At 40.7% G+C, this 23072-nt stretch overlaps 1 protein-coding gene across 2 annotated transcripts in view; it reads left to right on the top strand.

The window, feature by feature from the left end:
* fbxw7 (F-box and WD repeat domain containing 7) overlaps window positions 1–23072 on the top strand; it is a 65487-nt gene that overhangs the window by 30097 nt on the left and 12318 nt on the right. Inside the window, exons 1-7 of one of the 2 annotated variants that reach the window (XM_018690873.2) lie at window positions 7000–7539; window positions 11800–11882; window positions 13575–13716; window positions 17663–17797; window positions 20306–20429; window positions 20619–20755; window positions 21443–21556. In XM_018690873.2, coding sequence (XP_018546389.1) covers window positions 7501–7539; window positions 11800–11882; window positions 13575–13716; window positions 17663–17797; window positions 20306–20429; window positions 20619–20755; window positions 21443–21556 — 774 coding nt within the window. In that variant the 5' untranslated portion in view covers window positions 7000–7500. Of the gene's footprint in view, window positions 1–6999; window positions 7540–11799; window positions 11883–13574; window positions 13717–17662; window positions 17798–20305; window positions 20430–20618; window positions 20756–21442; window positions 21557–23072 lie in introns of those variants that run through there. The other variant, XM_051070534.1, reaches the window with a different exon arrangement.

The following is a 23072-nucleotide window of genomic DNA, read 5'->3' as shown; positions in this document are numbered from 1 at the left end:
GCAGAGTGGTAATTCTGGATGATTAAAGAGGTTTATTCGTTTCTGTGTAAATGTTGATGCCAGCCCCGGCCAAGTTTCACCTGGCTCATCACACACATTTCCATAACCCCTCTTTCATTTCTGAATGAGATATGACAGCTCAGGCAGCATCCAAATGCAAAACCAGATAGGCCTATCATGGGAAAAGGGATTAGAAATGGAGGAAAATGTTAATACCTCTATGGTGAAATTTTTTCCTGTACAGTTTGCCATTAGAAGGTATAGTCTGTGAATCCAAGTTTCATTACTTCTCCTCCTATAGGGTCAAGAGCTGCTGTAAAACTTTTAGACAGTCCTAAATAAATGTTGACTTTTGCTCATTGCAGAACCTCATATGTATCCTGAGGTCTTTGTGAGAGACTCTTAACTTATTTAGATTAATATATTGTACTTTATATTTCATTTACTTAGGGCTGCAAATGTACAACTGCTGCTACTATCTACATTTTTACATGCCTGTTCCTCATGGAGGAGTGATGCTTCCCCATTTTTTCTTTGTCTGTATCAAGGATCTAAGGATTGAAGGTGGTGGTGTTTATTGTGCAGACTGACTTGTGATTTTGGGCTTTATAAATAAACCTGACTTTGGACATGCCCTTCGAATGAGGCGGATGATGCAATACAGAGAAGTCACTCACTGACTCTGAGCCATCCAAACTTCCTACTCAACTTTGCAGCTGTATTGTAGGTCAACTGTAATGAGGATCAGTGTGAAGGGGGCTGTGGCTCTTGGAGAGTGGGTCACGGATTTGTCTTTGAAGCCTTTTCTTACAACAGTTTCCAATAAGCTACTGGCACTGAGTTGCTCTAAGCTTTGGGCACATAGCTGATGGCCATAGGATTTAGCTATGATGCCTGTGATTGGACAACATAACGATTCAGAACACCATTCTAGTCTTTAAAATGCAAAGAGAGAAAGATTCAGTCATTGATTGTTTAGACTTCATTGCTTCCACAACTACAAAATGAACACCTATGACAAAAACTAATGATGCATTGTCCATCTTTATGCACTACTACAGATTTTCCCAGCAGGACTACAAGAATGCCTGGATGATATCCTGGTGTCCTTGTCGTCCTGCTGGGAACAACTGTAGTCTGCCAGGATGTGCATGTAATTCTCCTCAGGTGAGATTATGTGTATTGCTAAAATATTAAACAAACCTGTGTTGTTAAAGTCTGAAGCCACTGTCCTGTTTGACTGAACATTAGTGCGACCAAACTTTCCTGTTTTTAGGAGACAGTTAATGGTTGACAGTCTGTCTCTAAAATTTCTTGCACCTCCTGCACATAAACTGGTTGAAACCATGACAGATTTTAGAATTCAGGAGGTTATATCTCTGGTATGAAGGCAAAATGCAATATGTGTAGACATGTTTTATATTGCATATTAGATATGTTATAACTTCCAGATTTTTTCTTATGCTGCAGAGATTTAGAGATTTGCAAAGCAACGAAGGTGGTGTGGCCACTGATCAAATTTGCTTTGAAGAAAACATTTATTCATTGACCAGTTAAGGGTTGAGAACGGAGCAAATTTATGGCTTATGTGGATTGTAGGGCGCATTTATTCAATTCAGTGTATATACTGATACTACAGTGTCAATATCATCTTCCCAAAACACCCACACTGGACTGCCTTATTTTCCATGGGGAAATAAACTTCTTGGTCATTTATTGCTTTGCTGAGGGTTCAGGAAACAGTTGTTCCGAGCTGTTGCTTGATGACATGACACAGAACAGAGCTCTAGACACCCCATCTCTGGTAGAGATATCCCAATATAGGCTCATCTTTGTAGTCCTGTTTTGTAGCTTTCATGTTTGAGTAAAAGTGTAGGTCTAAATTTTATAATAATTTACACTTTTCTGGGGTTTTGTTTGTTTTGATATCCATAAGAAGATCTATTTGTGGTTTTAAGTACCAAAAACTTGTCACCTGTCACACTTCTCTCTGTAGATCTAGCAAGAGCAACGTGTTTTGTGTCTGTCTCTGAGCCTCTCCTCTGATTGGCTGACTGTTTTTCTGAGTGATGCACGGCCAGGCCAGCCAGAAGTAATAGACTGTAGCCTACTGTAGCTTGGTAAAACTCACTGGTAAACTGCGATGGCCACCACTGAGGAAAATGTATGAAGTCAGCACTGAAATGAGCCGCACAGGTGAAGGACAGTTTCTCAATAAGGGCTGTGTGCATTTCTCAGTGGATTGAGTATTCTGATGCGTGGACAGTATTAATACAGCACCTAGACCTGCTTTATAATCAAAAGAGACATGGAAATCTCACTTTGCAACATTTGACCTTTAAGTTTAAGAATGGTTCCTGTATTCCCAAGATATGATTTTGTGATAGCTATAGAGTTCTACTTTGCAAATCTTGAAGTAGCAGTCCATCAGTAAAGGAGGTTGTAGGAAGGACCCACATCATGGTTACATGTGAAATTATGTTAGGAGGCTGTAAAGAAAGCCATAGTCTCCTGTCCTACCAATAAACTGTGTAACTGAGTTTTACATTTAGGAAATGACACATTTTGAGAGTTACATCATCATTGTGCTTTTCTCATTTACTGCCTTCTGTTCATTGATAAGACACTTCAGAAAATAAATAGATTTTTTTGTATTTGTCACCAGCCTTGGTTGCATAAATGCAATCAAATGTTTAAATGTCCAGTTTATATTGGAGCTTATTGTCCCTTCACAAGACAATAGGAGAATAATCAAGTTGCACTGCACTGGTTTTATTATGTTGTGATAGGTCAAATGTGACCTTCATCACTCTTCAACTGGGAGAAATTCCCATTTAGATTCAGATCGGTGATAAACAACAAATAATTATTTTTGGCGGAGTGTTTTATTACACAACCCCATTTTGCGTCTGATGTCTTCTGCCTGTCAGTGCATACATGTGTGCAACACTGGACACTGGCTCTTTGAATTTCATCGTTCTCTCTTCAGTGTTGAAGCTTTTGTAATTTTTTTTCAATTCCATTGTGCCACTTATATACATATTAAAACCCTGCATTTGCTTGAAACTCACAATTCCTAAATAATTGCCAATAATTGCAAATAGTGACCTCTGTTCTCCATTTATTTTCCATGAACCCCAATTGATGTCAAAGGGGAGATAACACAGGCTTTTGCTTTTAATTTCTTTTTTGACCTGACCCCCTCAAATTTGAATGTTTTAGTCGCGTGGGTGGCTGTAGGATATGTTAATTCAATTCCATGCAGATGTTGCTATTATTATCCTTTGCAGAATGCCATGATCCATGGTTTCCTTATTCATCAAACCTCCCCCCACACGCATTGCATCTGTCCAGCCTGGAATGGGGCTCACACTTCACCATTTCAGAAAAAATCTATTGAGAGGAGACCCCCTAGTCCTCATTTTTTCCACGGGGAGGACAATCGCACAATGACACGACCCCGTTTAGTGATGCATCATTGCCCAAGAAGTATTTGCCTCCTTCAAGTTCACCTCCTCACATTAAACATTTGCTCAAGAAAGCCTCTTTTCTCCTGAAGTGAAGCTTCTTCCCACCAACATCTGCTGATTTGGAATAGTTGGCCATTCACATCCCTCCAATCTCATTAGAAGAGAAACAGAACAGAAAATGAATTTCACAATATAAATCAGTTTAAGGCTGCAACTACTAAGTGTTTTATATTTTTCTCAGTTAATCCACTGATTGTTTAGCCTATTAAATGTCAAAAAATAGCAAAAAATACAATTTCTCAAAGCCTGTAGACATAATTAGACTAATTCTATTGTGCAACCAACAGTTCAAAACACAAAAATATTCAAGTTACTGTGATAAAAGGGTAATAAAGCAAATATTCACGTTTGAGAAGCTACAAACATTGAGTTTCTGACATTCTGCTTAAAAAAATGACTCAAAAATAGTGGCAGATTTATTTTTTTTCAATCGACTAATCAATCCATCTTTTCAGTTCAAAATCAGATATTTTTCATCAAGCCAAAATATCAAACAGTTGCATCTAAAATGTCAAGATTTTCTTGTTTTTCTGAGCTTCATATCATTTTAAAGTATCTTGCTGTGATTTGTTAAGACATCACAAACATAAAGGCAACATTTAGGTTTCTGCTAAATTGTGATGGGGTATTCATCATTATTTATGAACATTTTATAGACTAAATAATAATTTTATTAATCAAAAAATAAATCGATAAATGAGCTGATAAGGAAAATTGTCAATATTTGCATCTACTCATTAACTGCCTCTTTGTATCTTCATACATCTAATGATGATCATCTTATCTTCAGGCTTGTACAGTATCTGTTGCGTTGTTATGCTGAAATCGATGTTGTCTATTTGTGCACAGTCAAATGAGACAGTATTTGCATTTCCCCACGAGCTATCTCCTGCACTCCGATGTAATGAGTGTATTTTTATACGTCCTCTCCTGTTCAAATATTGCAGAAAAAAGGAGCCAATGTCTGATGGAACGCTATTACCTGAAAATGTTTGTTTGTTGATAACAACAAACATGATAGTCAAAAATGAGTTTGCTTTGAGAGCCACGTGTGTGCAGCTTTTACATCTGACCAGCAGGATTTTTGGTTGTAATAAGCAGGAGGTCAGTATCAGGTGGGGGTGGGGGGTGGGTCTGTTAATGCTTTACCAAACTGGCAGAAGGAGAGCGACAAAGGAGGCCACGGCCTATTCAAAGGCCACAGTGCAACCCCTCTCGCATGCCAAGCATTCCTTCGTGCTGTGTAAAGGTTGGGCCAGCAGAGAGCAACCAGAGGGCCTTTCTCACAAGGGCCACCTTAAACACACACAGACAAAGCTTGAAACAGGCTGTCGTCTGATGTGCTCCATCGTCCACTGACTTCAGTGCTTTTCTGTGTCTGTTAGCACGGTGAGAAAGTGTGACTAAAATGCAGATTAGCCACCTGTCGTGTCCTTCCAGATAATCATGATTTACATCTTTTACCACTTTCATTCACATTCAAATTCCACATCTTACAGTGAGTGATTTTTTTATTTTTGTAAATGACCATGCAAAAATTCTGTGTCATATCAATTACTTTCTCATCTAAAAATGAGCATTTCCATCTTAAATTGTGGTGGACTTTACCAGACCTCTCTTGCCAAATGTTTGTTTGGTTATTCAGGAACAAGCCCTAAAATTCCCCTCTGTGCTAGGTCACTCCATAATTACAGGTATAAGCCAGGAGCATCTGAACAGCTGCCAGATCTCAATGCGCCATCACCTGCGAATAGAGCCCTTCCCATGATCCCTCATTGTGTCCCCTGTTTGGATGATCTAATGCTGGTGCCTTGTGAGGTCAAGAGCGGCAAATGTTTCAGGACTTGCTGAAACTAATGGCTTGGTCCAAACTAAAATAATGTTGTGGCATGCCCAGAAGCTAGCAAACCCATGCTGAAGTTTAATTTAAGCTACACACAAATGTCAGTGTTAATAAATGGCAACTGGTCAGTGTAATGGAGAAATGCATTTCAGTTTGTTCTCTGCAGCACAGTGACATAAGGCAGTTGGCCTGGGAGACTGTTTAATATTCCCTGTTCTCAATTTGCCCAAATTAATCAAACAAAAAGCTTCTGGTGTATTTATCTCGTATGGCTAAGCAAAGCAAAGGCTAAGCCACCATCGATTTGATGACTGTTTGTTCCCCTGAAAAGGCAGTTTGAGTTATGATATTTTACCTTCACCTGCACTAATGTTCATGTTTTTTTAGACTAAAGCTGTAATAACTGTTGTTAAGCCATCAGCCATGCCTGTAGTGTTGTTAGCTGGGCAGGTGCAGTCAGCCATTACCTTCCATGCTGAAATGCAAATAATTGCCCTGTTCCATGTGTGTGTGCAAATCAGCAGGTGCAGCAGACGTGGACCCATTCACACACTGTTGCCTGATTGGTTATAACGGCAGACTGTTTTGTCATGTGATCTGTTGGCTGGGATGTTGGCAGTCTTTAATGCAGCACTCCAGTGCGATTGTATATACACAGTGATAGAAGATGTATTCATAACATTTATGTAGCACACGATAAAGTAATGCATTATGAGTATGAGTGGCCCTGTTAATGTTATATTATCATTGATATATTAACATATAAGTTCATAAATGTAGTTGGTCAAGGTGGAGCGATCAGTGGATCATATTTTATAGAGCTGAGACTATTAGTGGATCAAGAGAAAATTAACAGTTTGGAGAATCTCTTTTGTCATTTCAGTCATTTACTGAGCAAAAATGCACATTTTTTAGTTCCAGATTTTCAGATGTGAGGATTTCCTGCTTTTCTTTGTCTTACATAATAATACACTAAATAGTTTGGGGATTTGAACTAGTTGTCAGACAAAACAACCACTTTGAGGATGTCATCTTGGGCTCTGGGAAATTGTGACAGGCATTTTTTAATCTTTTCTTTCAGTTTATAAACAAAACAATTCAAAAATCTAAAATAATATTTTCTTAACTGATTATCATATTTTGTTTGTAAAACTGTACTTGAAAAAGTAACTAGTATCACAGAAATGCATTGCCCCTTTATGATGCAGTGAAGAAGTATAAAGTAAAATAAAGTGAAAATACTCAAATATAGTACAAGTATTTCCCACCAATATACAGCTGCTTTAGTTTAGAAAAGATTTTCAGCCCAATTAATATGATATTCAGCATAGTCTATATGATGCCAATAACTGTTATAAATGAGGATACCTCCTATGCAAAATAGAGAGAAGTAGTGATGTAGTTCCTGGGTGGGGTGCACGATGAGGTGTTTTTGCAACAAGTGGAGGTCCAGCTTTTTTTTTTTTTTTTACGCAAAAGGACGAGCTCGTACCCCTCCCGGTCTCTGTGTGCTGCCTCGTCTGCTACACATATGTCCCCCCGGTATCCTGCTCGCAGAGGATGCGCTGCGCACAGTGTTGAACGTTGGACTGCACCATTCCTGCCGTTTCCACCGGGGAGGCTGTAATCCGATCCTGTTTTGGAGGAGCCGTCGTGCAGCCTGTGAAGAGGAAGAGGGCACTGCTCTGCGCTCTGACGCTCTCTCTCACCCCCCACCCCCCCTCCACTCCTCCCCTTTCTGCCGAGTGTCACCCTCTTTTCTCCCTCATCTGTTCACTCCCTTGCTCGGTGAGGCTGGTCGGCGGCGGCGCACAAACCTCCGGGATCGTCGCAGCATCGCATTGTTCACCCACCGACCGAGCCCCCGTTTTGAAGTCGGCGGAGCTTTTCCTCCCGCTTTCTGTTTTTTCCCCCCTCGCTTTCCTTAATGCCTTTACCGGGGGAATCTACTGCATGCACGCCAGTCCGGTGACGTGCCCGAGCATGTTCACATCAGAGACGGCGTCGGATTTACCTGAGAGTACACTGCCCTCACACTGTCAGAGCTTTCTCCCCACCGCGCACAGAGATTTGGACTTCACCGACTGTCACTGAAGAGGAAAAGGGAAAACACACCGGATTACAAGGATGGGGTTCTACGGCACTTTAAAGATGATTTTCTACAAAGTGAGTAGGATTTCAGCTTGCATTAACCGGCCCGTGTCACCTCCAGCACCATCCCTGTCTCTTATTATCTAATGTTTGACTCGCTCCGTCGCCCTCATTATCTTTGACGCGCCTCTCACGGCAGATTGTGCGGCCACTGCGGAGGATGAACAGCAGTGTAGCAGACCCCCAGAGACGCCGCTTTAATTGCCTGGGCCTTTTTAATGTTATGTTAGCGCGGCGTTAAATGTTGTTAATATCACGACGCGATCTGGCATCCTTTCCCTTCATAGTAACTTCAGCCGCGTAAATAATAAACGCCAGCGCCGTGATTCAAGGGGACAATCAGTGCATTTTGTAAATGGGTTACGGCTGTGGCACTTTTATGGTCATTTAATTCTGTAATGCTGGATGAAAATATGTCTGTATTCCTGGTGTACACACTGCTGAATTTCCCGTTTGTGGACGGCATATGATCCCAGTTTTGCCCTAGCGTTGGCTCAGTGCTCTCTGCACCTGAGCTTAAACTGTGGACCTCCCTTTGGCATAACCTAGTAGCTACAACATATTTACTATATGTAAATGGCTGGTATCACCTGCTCATGTTTTTAATACATGCAGACTTAAATGTTTGTTAATAATGATCAGTTTCAGGCTCTGCAATCCTCCCTAGTTTGCAGGCTTATTATGATTCTACATTATGCAGCAGTGGTTATCTTGCACTGACCAAAGTGACTGCCTGAGATGCATGCATGTGATCAGTCTGCTGCTGCCTGTTGGAGTAGCCCATTCCCTGACATTGTGCACTCGCCTCAGGCTCCAGGCACAGATAATGGGTCACTGTGTCAGACTGCGTGAGGTAGAATATCCTCAAGGATGTTGGGTGTATTGTGGCTGGATGGCAGCCATAAAATGAATGCTCCCTTAGTTGGGAATGCAGAGTACAAAAAAAAAAAAAACATCAACGGGAATCCATTATGCAGAGCGTGTAATGTAAACAAATTTGTTAATCATTCAAAATCTGTCTCTGAAAATCTCTTACGGTTTGTGTAGCTGTGCGCACACCGTGTAGTGTTGAAGCTTTTACTCCGTTAATCCTGATAATTAAGTGAAAATGTCATTCTTAATCAATGGATAACAGTTTATAGATTTGAATGTTTGCTCATTTGTATTCTTCTCCATCCATTTTGTGGATTTACTCATTCAGAGATATCAGAACTCAGCCACTAGAGCTGAAATATTTTTGTGCCACCCTTTGCCTGCACCAGCAGAAACTGAAACCCTCAAGACTGATTTATTGTAAAGACGCATTCGCACCCATTCTTTTTTTTCCTTCTGGTTTGACTGGTCCTTATCAGTCCTGAAACTTGATCATGCTCTCCAAAATGGCTAGTTCTCAGATGCAAGTGTCTCTGCGTCAACTCTGGCGGTGCTGATTGACATGATGAAACTGTTTGATGTCTGCTTCAAACACAGTTTGAAAAATGAGAAAAGATGTTTCAAGTGACTGATGCTGCAGGATGTAGCCTCAGTTGAAATGAATCAACACATTATGTAAGAGCGATTGCTGTCTTTAAAATATCATTAACTCTCTGTGTATCCATCTGTCGTGCTTTCGGCCAGATAGGGAAGGGGAAAGCCAAGAGGAAGGAGGGAGGACTGATTAGTAGTGATTTACAAACACTGCTCTCTGGTTACCTTTTCCCAGGCTGAAACACAAGAAAAGAGGCTGGTTACATGCTGTGTTTTTTGTTTTTTTTGTTTTTTTTCATGCCCACATTTAGTTTGAGGTTTTCTTGCATGTACACACAGAGGCGCACACACTCAAAGCCAGCCAGCATTCCCCCTTTTCTCTCTCAGTCTTTCTGTCTCTCTCACACACTCAGAAACACACAAAACATACACACACACCCCCCCAATGCATGCATACACACACCCAGGCTCTCCTTGGCTACTGAACTGCCATTGCAGTGAGATCACCGCTTTAAGAACAAGGCAGTTGAGTTTAAGAGCCGGATCTTAACAAGCAGGAATATCTTATAAACCCCCTTCTTTATGTTCTCAAACAACCTCTGTCAGCCAGATATGTTAAATGTAGACAAGTGGAACGTTAGCTGCATGCCTGCCTAGTTTTTGAAAACATTTGGATTACATTTACTTGGTTTTTGCCACTGAGATTAGATTTCCCACTGCCCTCTCTATATATTTCCATCATGAATTACTGGAGCCTTTTTTATGGCTCTTCCCTTGAACCTCTCTGCAGCTTCACACATGAGCTGAGTGTGAGGAAAAGGTCACAAATCATTGGTCAGATGGCAGTCTTAACATCCAGGGGGCACCTAACCTGCAGTACATGTCGGGGTGTGTTAGTCATGTGCACATACATCTATAAACCCAGGCTTTGACAGTTGTTTTGGTGCATTCACTCTTCAGGTAGGGATCCTGTATTGATACCAAATGCGAGGATACATTTGCTAATTACCATTGGCCATTTCTGAGGTTAGAAACAAAACATTTTTTTCCTCATTTTTTGGCTTGGCTCATCATTGTTTTGATATATCGCGTGCTATTCTCAACACTCACTCATGCCCCTGAGGCTGAAAACACAGAGTGAGCAAACACACACTCACCAAATTATAGTTATAAACAAAAAACACATATCTTGAGGAGAGACATATAATCATGCCACTGTAAATCCAGACAGTATGGAGTCATTTTCCTGAGGCTCTTTTACAGCATTTTTAGCTGCACTACAGTAACATAAATGCATCATAAGAGCAGACAAAAAAAAGTTAAATGTGAAATGTGGTTTCTAGCTTTCTACAATCTACAGTAGCAGGAGGACATACTGAAGTTCTGTTACAAATGTTCCAGTACAGGTTGTGTCTTGCCGCACAACAGGCTGAACTGTAACTGTAGACAAAATGTTGCCAAATACCTTTGACCCTAAATGAAAGTGCAAAAGCATGAATTACTGTGCCTCGAGTAAAAGAACATTGTGGGGGAAAAAACATGCCACGTGCTACAGTGCAGGAATAAATCATTCATGTGCACAATGACATGCTTTGATTGTCAAAATATACCCCTGCTGGTGCATCTGATGATTAATACATTATTGCTGTTTTGCAGTAAAGCCTGCAGAGATTTGAGAATACAAGTCTTTTTGTCACTTGCTGTTGAATCAGTGGCTGCTTTTACTTGAGGCTGAAACTGTAGGATCATGACCAAATCTAGCTGAGCGTTTCACTTAAACATGAAACATATTTAATTAATCATAAAACAAGGCCAGACTATCACATTGTATATCTTATTTTGGCCAGACACTTAAAATCATTGTTCTGTTACCCTGTTTGCTTGTTTATTCACGAGGGACCGGCGATGAGATGGTGATCACTTGCATGTGTGGTGAGAAGCATTGCCAGAGAGAGTGGCAGGCATGAGATGAGGAAAATTGGCTCACCCGGGCCTTTACACAGACTCCTTTGTTTGTGCAGTAGGGTAGGTGGTAATGGGGACTGGGCCGTGTGTGTTCATGCAGGTGATAGAGAATGATAAAGAACTAACTTGGTCTGTTTTTCTTTCTCAAGTATCAGTATGAATCAAAGTTCAGTGCCAAAGAACGATTAAGTTTTTGTGTGGATGAACACACTGTACCCATGGAGTTCTGGGTGTGAATGCCTGATTGCCCTGGGATAGTCTGGGGTATCTGGTTGCCCCAAGGATCACTGTTCACTTGTCATGTGCCTCCAACATGAAAAATAATCAAAATAAAGCACAGCAGTGTAAAACAAGCACCTGCTTTGTCTCCTGCTGTCTCGTAATGTTGAGCAGCTTCATGTTAATAAATTGAATCTCTAGCCTATGCATTAAAGATTAATTTCTCATTTGCATAAAGCTGTTGCAAGACTCTGGTGTCTCTATTTTATTATGCAGAATTTCAGACATAATGTTAACAAAGTCTGTAACTTGCAAAAACCTATTTTCTGCTTCCATCACTGTTTTTAAAAACTTCCATGATCTGTGTCCTTTTCTTAAATTGTTCTTTTCAAGAGCTGGCCTCTCACTTAAAAGTAAAATCACTGAAAAAGTTATCAGAATGGAAGGAAAATTATAATATTATATGCCATGCCCCTGTAGCAAAATTGTATGTAGTGTATGTGTACATTTTTATTTATTTCTCGGAAGGATGCAAGTTAATAATTGTGTTTCAATACTGTCACCTCCTGTGTTATTTTTTGTGATTGTTTTCAATGTTTTTCTTGTCTGTTTGTTCTTTCTTAGATGAAAAGAAAGTTGGACCATGGCCCCGAGGTCCGATCTTTCCCTTCAGGAAAAAAGCCCTGCAAAGGCCCAGAGTATCCAAGGTAAAGGAACCTACATTTTACACACAAGACTTGTACTTGTACTGCAGTGTCCTGCTTTTGTTTCCCCTCCAAGAATCAAAAGGATCTTAGTAGAAATTAAAATTTAAAAAGCCTCATCCCCTTATTTTCATGCTATACACATACTAAATGAGCATACCATGCAAAGAAATAATGAAAGTATATTATGAGGCATGAACAAAGATGGTATATGTGTCTTCAAACAGAATGATGCTTCACAATTCATTGTATACGGCATCCAGCCCGCAATCCCAGATGTTTCTCTCACCCTGAATATTTAATGCATGTGTTCACATGTAGCCACATTAAAATTCAGACTGAACACAGCCACTTAACTGTAAATGTTGCCATGTAACTGGCTCCGTCTCAGTTTCCTCTCCCATTAAAAATGAATCAATAATGAAATAGACCCCCAGTTTCCCACTTTGCTGTCAGCATGCAGAGTCTGAAGAATTGAGGGCGCTCACTGGCCGGTTTCTCCCGCTGCCCTTACATTACAAGGGGCACATGGGCACCCTTTGAAGTCCTGTACTGCTTTTTACATCCAGGTCCTGACAACAGGAGAGTCTGGACCTGAACAGGAATCTGTGGGGGTGTGCACACTTTGAAGTCTCTGAGTCAGAAATATAGACTCTGTTGGCAGTTTATTGGCTATATACAGAGCTAAAACTGATGCAGCCCTGCAATAAATCCTTACTTCATGAAGGTTATAATGTTCAGTTTTTATTGAGAGGTGTTGATTTAACTTTATGGTCATTTTGGTGGATGTAATTTGTGGTGCTGTTCAACTGCATTGAATTATACAGAGAGGTGTTTTTGTTATTTAAACCCCCCTCAAATGAGGTGGACAAAATAGTAGAAACACCTGTACTGTAAGTCATGCAGAATAGCTTCTCCATTTGTGACCAACAGGAAGACATTCAGTTTGAAACTAAGTCATATGTGATAAGGATGTGTCCTTATAGTTCTGAAGCCACAATGTTTTGGCACAGTGTGAAGCTTGCATTTTATTTACGTTGGTTAATTTGATTTCTTTGGACTATTACATTGATTATGTAAGAATATCACAGCTGCTGTTGGACCTTAAGACAATAAATGACTTCTTGGCTGTGTAAATTCAAGATATTTTACCTTCAATTATAACAGCACAACTGTTCAGTTGGTCATAATTTGTACATAATAAAAAAGAATGGGAGGTTAATGAAGGAAATTGCCATGAACTAAAAAGAAAACAGAGTTTTTATTTGAATTTGCCAGCAGAATACAGCTGCTTTCAGCTGGGGTTTTTATTGCTAAATCTAATCAGCAAAAGGCAAAAATGCTTTTTAAAGCACAGCTTTAAATATTTAACTTAGTAATATCGGCCGTCCCATTTCCCCACAGGCCATCTTCAGTGGTGCTGCTGTTGTCAGAATAATTTGTAGTGGAAATATCTGCAAAAGCCGTAGCAAAACTAATCAGTGTACAAATAAATGCCCTCGTAATGTGTTTGTTATTTCTCTCATTAATAGTGTATCCTTAATATGTCACGTGCTTGTAATGCACTTTCTTTCCTTTTCCATAATACTTCCAGTGCTTTCACATCCTCCGTCTAATGCCTGCACTGTTTGCCTGTAAAGGTCTCATTATGTTATTGATTTTTAAGTTGTTTTTTTTTTCCCCTGTAATTTGCAGCCCGACAGGAATTGTCCCATGTCCAGCCACACCCACCACATTTGGCCACATCAGAACAGCCAACGGTCAGGGGCAACAGAGACGGCGCATCACCTCAATCCAGCCACCCACGGGTCTCCAAGAATGGCTCCGAACATTTCAGGTGAGTGCACTTGCAGAGTTAAATTCACCGCCACCCCCCACCCCCCGGGCGACTCTTCTGAACCCTTGAGCAAAAGCTCATCAAAAAGCAGATGTTGTGCCCAATCAATGTTCACTTACTCTCAGAGATAATTGCTGCCTTGTTGTTCTGGCCCACCACATTACCATAGGCACTGTAGCGTGGAATTGGAATGACACCTGTTCAGGCTAAAGAGAGTTATAAGATCACATGCATCTACTGTAGACATATAGAGGTTGAACAGATGTTGTCTACTGTGATGCTCTGACATAAATAAGTTACTGCAGGATCTAAGCCTGTTATTAGCTTGTCATTTATTTTCACTGCATTATTCAAGGACAGTGATGCAGACTTCTCTCAAAAGGTAATTTTATGCCCATGGTGATCAAAGTCGGAATAGACTATGTTTACTAATGTAATCTTATTTTCAATCAATGCAGCGATTACTGTAAGATCTATCTAGACTGAAAACAGTAATACAGCATTCATTTTTCCACATTATAGTTGACCCTACTTTTATATTAATTTTCCTATGTTTCCTGTCTTACCAGTTTCTGCAACATAATGGAGCCATTTCTTTCATGTGAGACATTTGCGCTAATGATTCCAGACCTCAGTGGAAATAGGATGCCATTTAAACATATTAGCCTTGATGATTTCCTAACAGGTTGCCATGGATTTCATTACCTAAGAGACCTTTAAACTCATTATCTTTGAATGGCTGGGCCAACCTGTGACACCATAGTGTTTATTTTAGAGATATTAATCCTCAGGCCGGACCTACCACAGACTACTGTCTTTAATTTGACAACTCAGGCTGCAGGCAGCTAAACCTCAGTCTTACATTCTGTACATTCCCCAGTCCAGTCCTAGCCTGTAGCTGCTATTAGAGATGGAAACATGAGAACGTACAGCTTACTGTAGACAGAGCAAAAAAAAAAAAAACTCCCAAACTTCTGGTTTTATTTTTGGAATATTGCACTTTTAAAGGCAGACATAAGGACGCACCATGGCAAAGTCAGGTTTTACATTAAAAGGATTAATTTGAGATTTTGGGAAATGCGCTTACTTGCCTTTGTGCAGAGACTTAGATGAGAAGATTGACACCACTATTATGTCTCTCCATTAAATATGGATCTACAGCCAGCAGCCAGTTAGCTTAGCTTACAAACAAAAACAAACAAAATCTGCCTACCAGCACCTCTAAAGGTCACTAATTAATTATCCTGTTAAAATTTGTTTGTTTAATCTGTACAAAAACCAACGTGTAAAGAAGACAAGCTGTGATTGTATGGAGGTTTATGTGTGGGGCTGTTTTGTGGTGACCTGTCCCTTTTATACAACCAACACACAGGCACATCTGGCTCGACTATACATTGTTAAAATCCCAAAATAAACTTGTGCATCCCACTGACTATGTAACACAAGGCAGAACCAGTCAGTATTGTGACTGGCGTAAAATGTGTGTTTGTAGCTGATAGCAGTCAGTAAGCATGTCAGTAAACTTTTTGGATGTGGTCTTTATTGAATTAACCAGGACTTTTTCAGCAGACACTTAAGTGTTTCCCTGAATGTCTGAACTGAAGTACTTTATCAGCAGCCCATCATCATAATGATTAGTTGATCAAAAGAGCAACACTTGTGTAAGCCAGCCTGAAATTTTCCTGCATGCTCAAGTATCAGCACTGTGATCAGAGATGTAGACTGTCGGTTTGTGTCACAGCCATCCTTAGGGGATTGTTGAAAGAAAATCTGGGAAATTTTAAAAACTCAGTGACTGAAGCAGGAGTGGGCCTGACATGTCAAGGGAGACAATAATCTCCAAATAACCACTAGAGCTTATTCTGGAAACTCCTGGAATTCATTGAGCTCTCCAGAAGTTTGATTTGAGATACATATTCAGGAATATTTGTGCAAAGTTTATAACCTCATAAAGGTCAATGAAGGATCTTGAACTTTGAACTTTTTGTTTGTTCTTTTGGAAAATAGCCACAGTATGTAGTAAATTAGAGAACAAATATCTGAAATAGCACAAATCCTCAACATTGAGCATTAAATATTGTCAAGTATATTTATGAATAGAGAACAAACCAGGGGTCAGAGGGTTTTCTAACAAGTAAACTAACTGTTACATGGTCCTCCCTCTGCTGGAGGGGAGGTCTTTGAGCCCCCTGATTACCTTTACAGCCAGCACCTCTGGCTAAAGCTTTTAGCTGCCAAATTACAGGTGGTTTGTTTGTGCCAGATTTTCCATCCTGCCTCATAGCCTGTAATCATTGTTAGATTTCAGGGCTCCACAGAGGAAAACAACTGTGGCTGTTGGGTCTAACATACAACAGCCAGCATTAACCAACCTGAACGTTCAAGAAGGAGAAACAAAACCCTACAGAGCTCTAATAATGCTGTTGATAGACTCTAGTTCCTGATGTACAAATTTTCCACTAATGTGTTGGCTGCTAGAAATAGGCAGGTGCCTCAAGCTACTCTGTGCTGCTGTGGAGGGCACGTAGGGAACATTAATGTGTTACAGACATGCTGCACGAAGCTGGATCTTTCCAAGACGCTCCAATCAAGGTGTCAGACTTAGCAAAAAAAAGCTTACATAAGCACACTGAGGCGTCTTGTTTGATTGCGGTAAAGTGGGACAATCAGCCTGTAACACCCCAGTGCTGCGTTTTCAGTCAACACTTTACGTTTACAGCTGTGTTGGGCGTGGCAGTCCAGATGTGGATGTGTAATTAATAATCTGCTGACAGTGTTCAACTAGTACATTGCCACCTGTGATAGCCAACTTGCAATATTTATTTAGAGCACCTCTAGAGAGGACAGCACAGAGAGAAGAGTCCAGACTGCAGTGAAATAAAAAAGTCATTTGTTTATAGTGGTTCCCACGAGTAAAACACACAGCTGTAAGCAGCTGTCCATGGATGTCAGTGCAATGTATCTTAGATGGCTGACAACTGATGCACCTCAATATTTTCAATTAGCTACACCTTTTCTTCACTGACACCAGCAGCACATCAAAAGCATCCCAACATTAATTGTTTGGGATGCTGATAATGAGTAATGTAGAATTTAGACTTCTCTGTTAAGGAGCTGCGCCATAGTAATGGTGACTACATGTGTAGTCTACAACCTCCTCAAAAATGTCACTACACGTTAGGGTTAAGACGTTGATGGTGAAAACTGTGACTGACTGCTTTTGTTTTGTGCTACATGTTTCTCAAACCTGCTCACCACAATTGCCATTCTGTGTGAATGAATGAATGTAAACAGAGAGAGATAGATTTACACAGTGGGAATCTTTTATATCAGTAACAAGACAAAGCTGTAAATCTATGTGTGTAGCTCACCGTCATTTTGTACCGCTGAGTAAATGAAAGAATATACACACAGTCACTTTATGGAATATAAAGCACATGACATGGCTTAATAAGACATGTGTCTATCTTTGTGGGGGTGATATCTCTGAGTGAAATTAGACTCTTAAATATAAATCAAAACCTATACCACAGGTACCTTCAGTGGCACAATGATAAACCCTCATGGTCTGGTTTCCTGGATTCCATCTTGAGTTGACTATTATTAGCTGAGCTGACACTACGTGCGTACTCTCATCTGTTGTGCATTGTGAATTTCTGGTTTCAGTAGGTTTGATTCCCCATGCCAGCGCTCGCATATGTCTGATTAAAAAAAAAAGAAAAAAGAAAATCCTAAGTACTCAAACTGTGCCAATAAATATGTTTTTATTTGTTTGAGAGTAATTCACTTTCCATTTTTGATGATATGTAGTGTTACTTTTGTTCCTATCGAGTTTGGGTGCACTTATTGTAAGTCAGATTAGAGAGAAGCAACAGCTAAATGAACGTAATGTATTGTAGAGCTTGTACTTGTTTAAAAACAACATCCTCTGCCCATCCTCTTTCAGAGCTGGACTGGCCCCGAGAAGCTGCTGGCGCTGGATGAGTTGATCGACAGCTGTGAGCCCACACAAGTCAAGCATATGATGCAGGTGATCGAGCCGCAGTTTCAGCGAGACTTTATCTCCCTGCTGCCCAAAGAGGTGAGTTCCCGAATCCCCTACTTCTCGGCTATCAATTCACAATTTCCTCTCTAGCTCTTATCCTCCTCTGCCTCTCCATTTCTGACCTGAACTCCCATGGGAATCCTTCATGGTAGACATTATTTCTGAACAAGCGTACCTGACAGAGAGACAAGGCTTCCTCTGCAGCCCTAATCCTGTCGCAGTCTTCTCTCACAACATCTAACTGCATCCGTAGTGGGTGTCTTGTTTTCGTTCTGCATCATAACTGACAATACAAACAATCTGAAGTGCCACAATGACGATAAGATCACATAAGGGATTCTCACGAAACAGCCTCAATTCACTGCATCTTGTGGAGCTGAACAAATGCTTAACACCTTGTCTCTGTCTGGCAGGTGTTGGGATGAAGGGAGGGAGGGGTTAGTAGCATAGAGAGTGAGGCAATAGGATGCAAGCTTTCAATGTGTCAGCACCACTTGCTCCAAAGCCAAATATACAAACAGCATCATGTGTGTTCACACCAGGACACAAGCCCTCTCTTTTCATTTTGTTTTCCCTTTGCTGTCCTTCCTTTTTTTTATATATCTTGTTCCCTTTGACTTCTTTTGATAATCCCATCTCTGCTCTGTTGTCAGTGCTGCTGGAAATATATCGGGTGGAGCTGTCAAGTAATTTTAACAGGACAATCCCTGTGGTCGCACTGATAGATACAGCTGGAATTGAAAGTATGAAGGGAGTCTACAGAAGGCTGTGTGTTGGGCTTAAAAAGCAATCACTGACTAGGAGGTCCATTCATAAAATATTTGAAATATCCTCAACCCTGGTAATGACTACTGGCTTAAACAGGCTTTTTAGGTGATTGAGGTATATCAGGGTTTGAGATGGGTCTCATTTGGGCCAAGTCATGTGAAATAAACCTCAGACTAACACTGTAACACCTAAAGGCCTTCAGGAGGTAAACAAAATACCATAAAAACCCTGTGAACGTCAGGGATAGCCCTCATAATGATCAGGCTTGTTTTTGAAGCACATAAAGTCAGATATCAGACAAAGAAAGATCTACAAATCTGTGAAGTGTTTGAGTTCAGATCAGGGGCCAGTTTTGCAAAGATAGACTTTGACTGGTTTAAATCTAACCATCAGTCAGGCTTCAAATAAATGTCTAAAATTGCAATGAATGGATAATGGATGAACTAAAAAACATGGTTGACAAATAGCTCCAGCAAGAAATGTTTGCCCTCTGGAATATTTCAACATTCCAGACATTTTAATAGATAAATTCAGCCTGTAACAATATAAAAAACCTGATTTGGATTAAAAAATTAAAAATAAAATACAAAAGTTGACAGGAACATCAAAGACAGACTCAGGATAGTTTCCTAAACTATGAAAACAACTGATGAAGTTCTCCATGCTGTATATATTTATAGCAGGTTACTATGGTTTCTATAAACTCTCTCCCTTCTCATTACTTGCTCTACAACGTGGTTAGAAAACCTCAAATTATGAGCATATGAGCTCATCTGGTGCCACAGGTCAGCAAGTGTCAGTGATTGTTACCATGGAAACTCTGAACCTTAGCTCATATCTCTGGGCTTTGGACATTTCTTCAAATTGAGCTGTGAGAAATTATATAAGCAGTTTCATCGTTCTTATGGTCCAGTTAATCAAGAAAATAATCACATTAATTGATCATGTAAATAATAATTAGTTTGAAGCCGTACACTAGACTAACTTCAGGGCAAAATGAAGACTGGCGCAACTCTACAGCCCAGTCTAAAATATCTTTGCGAGACAGTCATTTGGTTCCATCATGACTCGCTCTTTAATTTGTCACACAGTGTGTTGCGGGTCAGTATCATCTCAGATTATTGTAATATAATGAAAAGACAATATTTGCACAACGGGTTACACCCCATTCTGTAAAATGAACCCATAATCCTTCCCTCTTTATGATAATACAGAGCAATCACTTGACCTAATGGTTGATCCACTGCATTGTTTCATAGCTGAAACAGATATTGTATATTGAGAGATTTGTCCAAATATATAGCAGTTTGAATATGTCTGCTAAAAACAGTGGAAAAGCAGCAGACAGTCATGTTTTTTTTCTATTGCTCAGGGGTGCAGATTTATGCTTATTATCATGCCAGGTTTTGTGTCTTTATTTTCTGGCTTTGGCATAATGTACTGTATCAGTGGCATTATTACCTGCTCTGTGAAGCTCCTGTTGTCTGCGTGTTTTGTTGGGTTTTCATAGAAATGTTGATTCAGTTCTATGGTAATACAACTGTTTTACCCTTGTCAGATAGATTCATGCTGTTAATATTCTGCTCATAGTTTGTTCTGCAAGTGTTTTCTCTTAGCTTCTCCTTTTTGTTATTGTGGTTTAGTTACTTCAAACTTCAATTCCTCTTCTGTGAGGTGTTTGCACAGTTGTATACACCCTGTAGTAAATAATAGGTCTTCTTTGTGTCTTCTTTTCCATTTACACCTCTCACATTCCTTGTCCATATCTTTCAACAGCTGGCTTTGTATGTGCTGTCATTCCTGGAACCGAAGGACCTCCTCCAAGCAGCCCAGACGTGTCGCTACTGGCGCATCCTGGCAGAAGACAACCTGCTGTGGAGGGAGAAATGCAGGGAAGAAGGTGAGTCTTAAGTCTCTCTAACAGATGCACACAGACAGACAACATGCAGGGACTCAGCGGGAGCAGTCTGGGGCTACCGCTGTGGTCAACACTGTGCGTAATGTTGTGGTTGTACCTGTTTTAAAATAAACTTTAACTGGAAAAACATAAGCTTGTTAGTCCAATCAGCCTTCTTCTCTCTCCTAACAGGCATCGATGAGCCTCTGCCCCTCAAGAAGAGGAAAATCGTAAAGCCTGGCTTCACTCACAGCCCCTGGAAGAGTGCCTACATCAGGCAGCACAGAATAGACACTAACTGGAGGAGAGGGGACCTCAAATCACCCAAGGTAGCTTTTCCCTTCAAACTTGAAATCCCTACAGGTTTGCCTCAACCCAGCTGATCTTATAGATCTAATATGAAATGGCTTTGAGTCATAGAAAGATGGTTCAATAAGGGTCTGAAGTGTGGAGTTGATGGAAAGTTAGTGATGGGTCAGGGCTGTGCTCTGCAGTGTACGCATTGAATGATAATTGAGTCGGAGCACAGGATGATCTTGTTCTCCTTCAATCTAAAGACTCCATTTGTCTTTTGCCTGTTCAGAAGTTTCCCATAAAGCATGACCAGCATGCGAGAGTTGATCCTTAATGGGCCTTGTACGCCTTTGCTCCTTTAGAAACGGCTGCAGGTCATTTTAGGCCGCCACTGATGTAAATTTGGTTACTGTGTTCTTCATACTCCTTTGCATATGCAGTGTGCTCTGTCATTTGCTGAGCTAGCAGTCCTGTGACCCAGTATTAACCAGCAGAGACTAAACACACACACACACACGGCATATAGCTCCGTTTAAAGAGCTGTGTACACTTGCAGCACTTGATGACATTTTCCTCTTATCTCCTCTTTAGTTTGATGTATAAAGCACCAGCGACATGTCATCGTTGGTGTCATTTCTTGCCATTTGCTTTGTCATTGCACATCCGCCCTTCTCCTTTGTCCTTCTCATTGCATGTCTTCTTCTATCTGTCCCGTCTCACAGGTGCTGAAAGGTCATGACGACCATGTGATCACCTGCCTCCAGTTCTGTGGCAACCGCATAGTCAGCGGCTCTGACGACAACACGCTGAAAGTCTGGTCGGCTATCACAGGAAAGGTAAGAGTTAACTACTTTTCTATTTCCTGTTTTGTCCTCAAGTCTTAATGGCTTCCTCTCCTTCTGTGCTGTTGTATAGTCAGATGTTAATGGACTGTATGCACGTGGCTCAAGTGAAATAATTTTCATGAATATTTCAGACTTATTGATTGAAAAGTGAAGGATTACTGGTCATTAGATATGAAGACGTTTTATCATCATATATAGCTTCTTGTGTTTTATCTAACATTAGCAACAGCTGCCTATCTAGCACCTGTATCTATACAGCCTTCACTTAACTGATAGCAATATTTACTCTGTCAAGTAAAAACATCCTGGCAAGATTCCGTTCTGTCTCTTCTCTCCTCTTATATTTACCCGTTTTGCAGATTTGTTACACAGCACATGTCCGCAAGCAGTGTTAGTATTCATAGCTGAAGCTGGTGCAGCCACACAGGCCTTGTGCTGCAGCTTTACACTGTGTATTAAACAGAGGCAGTTGTTGCACTGTGGTGATGGAGAGAGGTTCACAGATTGTGGTAAATCGCAACACCTTCATGCCTCTGTGTTGGAGTCCATTTTCACAGGAGCTACTTTACTAAAGAAATCCTCTGTGCAATGTTATTGTATCATTTCTCTCTCCAACCTTGTGTGGTTGTGCTGTGAACTTGCTTCATTTCACTAAAAAAGGCCCTCAGAGAAATTGATATTCTGCATGATCACACTGCAGCAGCTTTTTCTTTCTGTTGGACACAATAGACCAGAGAGCTTGCTTTTCATTCCTGCAAAGTCTCGGTCTAACAGATAGTAAAGTTGGCATTCAGCCCATTGGTGATTACACACATATCAGTCACAGCATTTGCTGATCTGAACAGATTTCACCAAGGTCATCTGATAGGCATGGAGCACAAATTTGGTTCTCCTTCACCCAAAGACTTATATCTGGATGACAAGTTGTTGAGTTACAGCTATAGTGGCTCTACATTGGTGGTGGATGTCTGCGATGAGTCACATCACCGGCAGGCTCTGCTGCCTTTTTTGTGAAACCACTGTGCAGTCAGACTGACGTCACAGACACACAGTGTATTGTGTCCGTGGTCTCTACAACACTAAATCCTCCTCAGAATTGTTTGTTTACATTAGTCATGAGGAAGAGATGAGCCTAAACCCGTCTGTGTTTTGGTGCTGTATTCAGAGCACATCCCCTCTGTGGATTTCATCTCTTTGCTCCTTTAGCTCTCAACTCCAGAGAGAGAATCCCTCGCTGGAGAGGAATGGCCAATTAAGTCTAGTTGCCCATTTCGGGTGAAGTAGCTGTCGATGCCAGTAAAACTGTAAAGTAAAAATACAATGGGATTACCAGCACCTGCATTTGTTTTTCCTCTCTGCTGTCAACATCCTTTACACTCTTTGCCAGTGTATTTGAGGGCTTGATTGCTACGTTATTCTCGCCGTCAGTTCTTCCCCATGAGATGCCGGCCTGTAAAGTGGCTATCAGTGATCTCAAGGTGTTTGTGATGAATGGATGAATGCTTTT

The sequence above is a fragment of the Lates calcarifer genome, linkage group LG5 (genome assembly GCF_001640805.2).
Source record: "Lates calcarifer isolate ASB-BC8 linkage group LG5, TLL_Latcal_v3, whole genome shotgun sequence".
In the NCBI taxonomy this organism is placed as follows: Eukaryota; Metazoa; Chordata; class Actinopteri; family Centropomidae; genus Lates; species Lates calcarifer.
The sequence above is the reverse complement of the archived record's forward strand: the minus strand, read 5'-3'. Positions and strand labels throughout refer to the sequence as shown.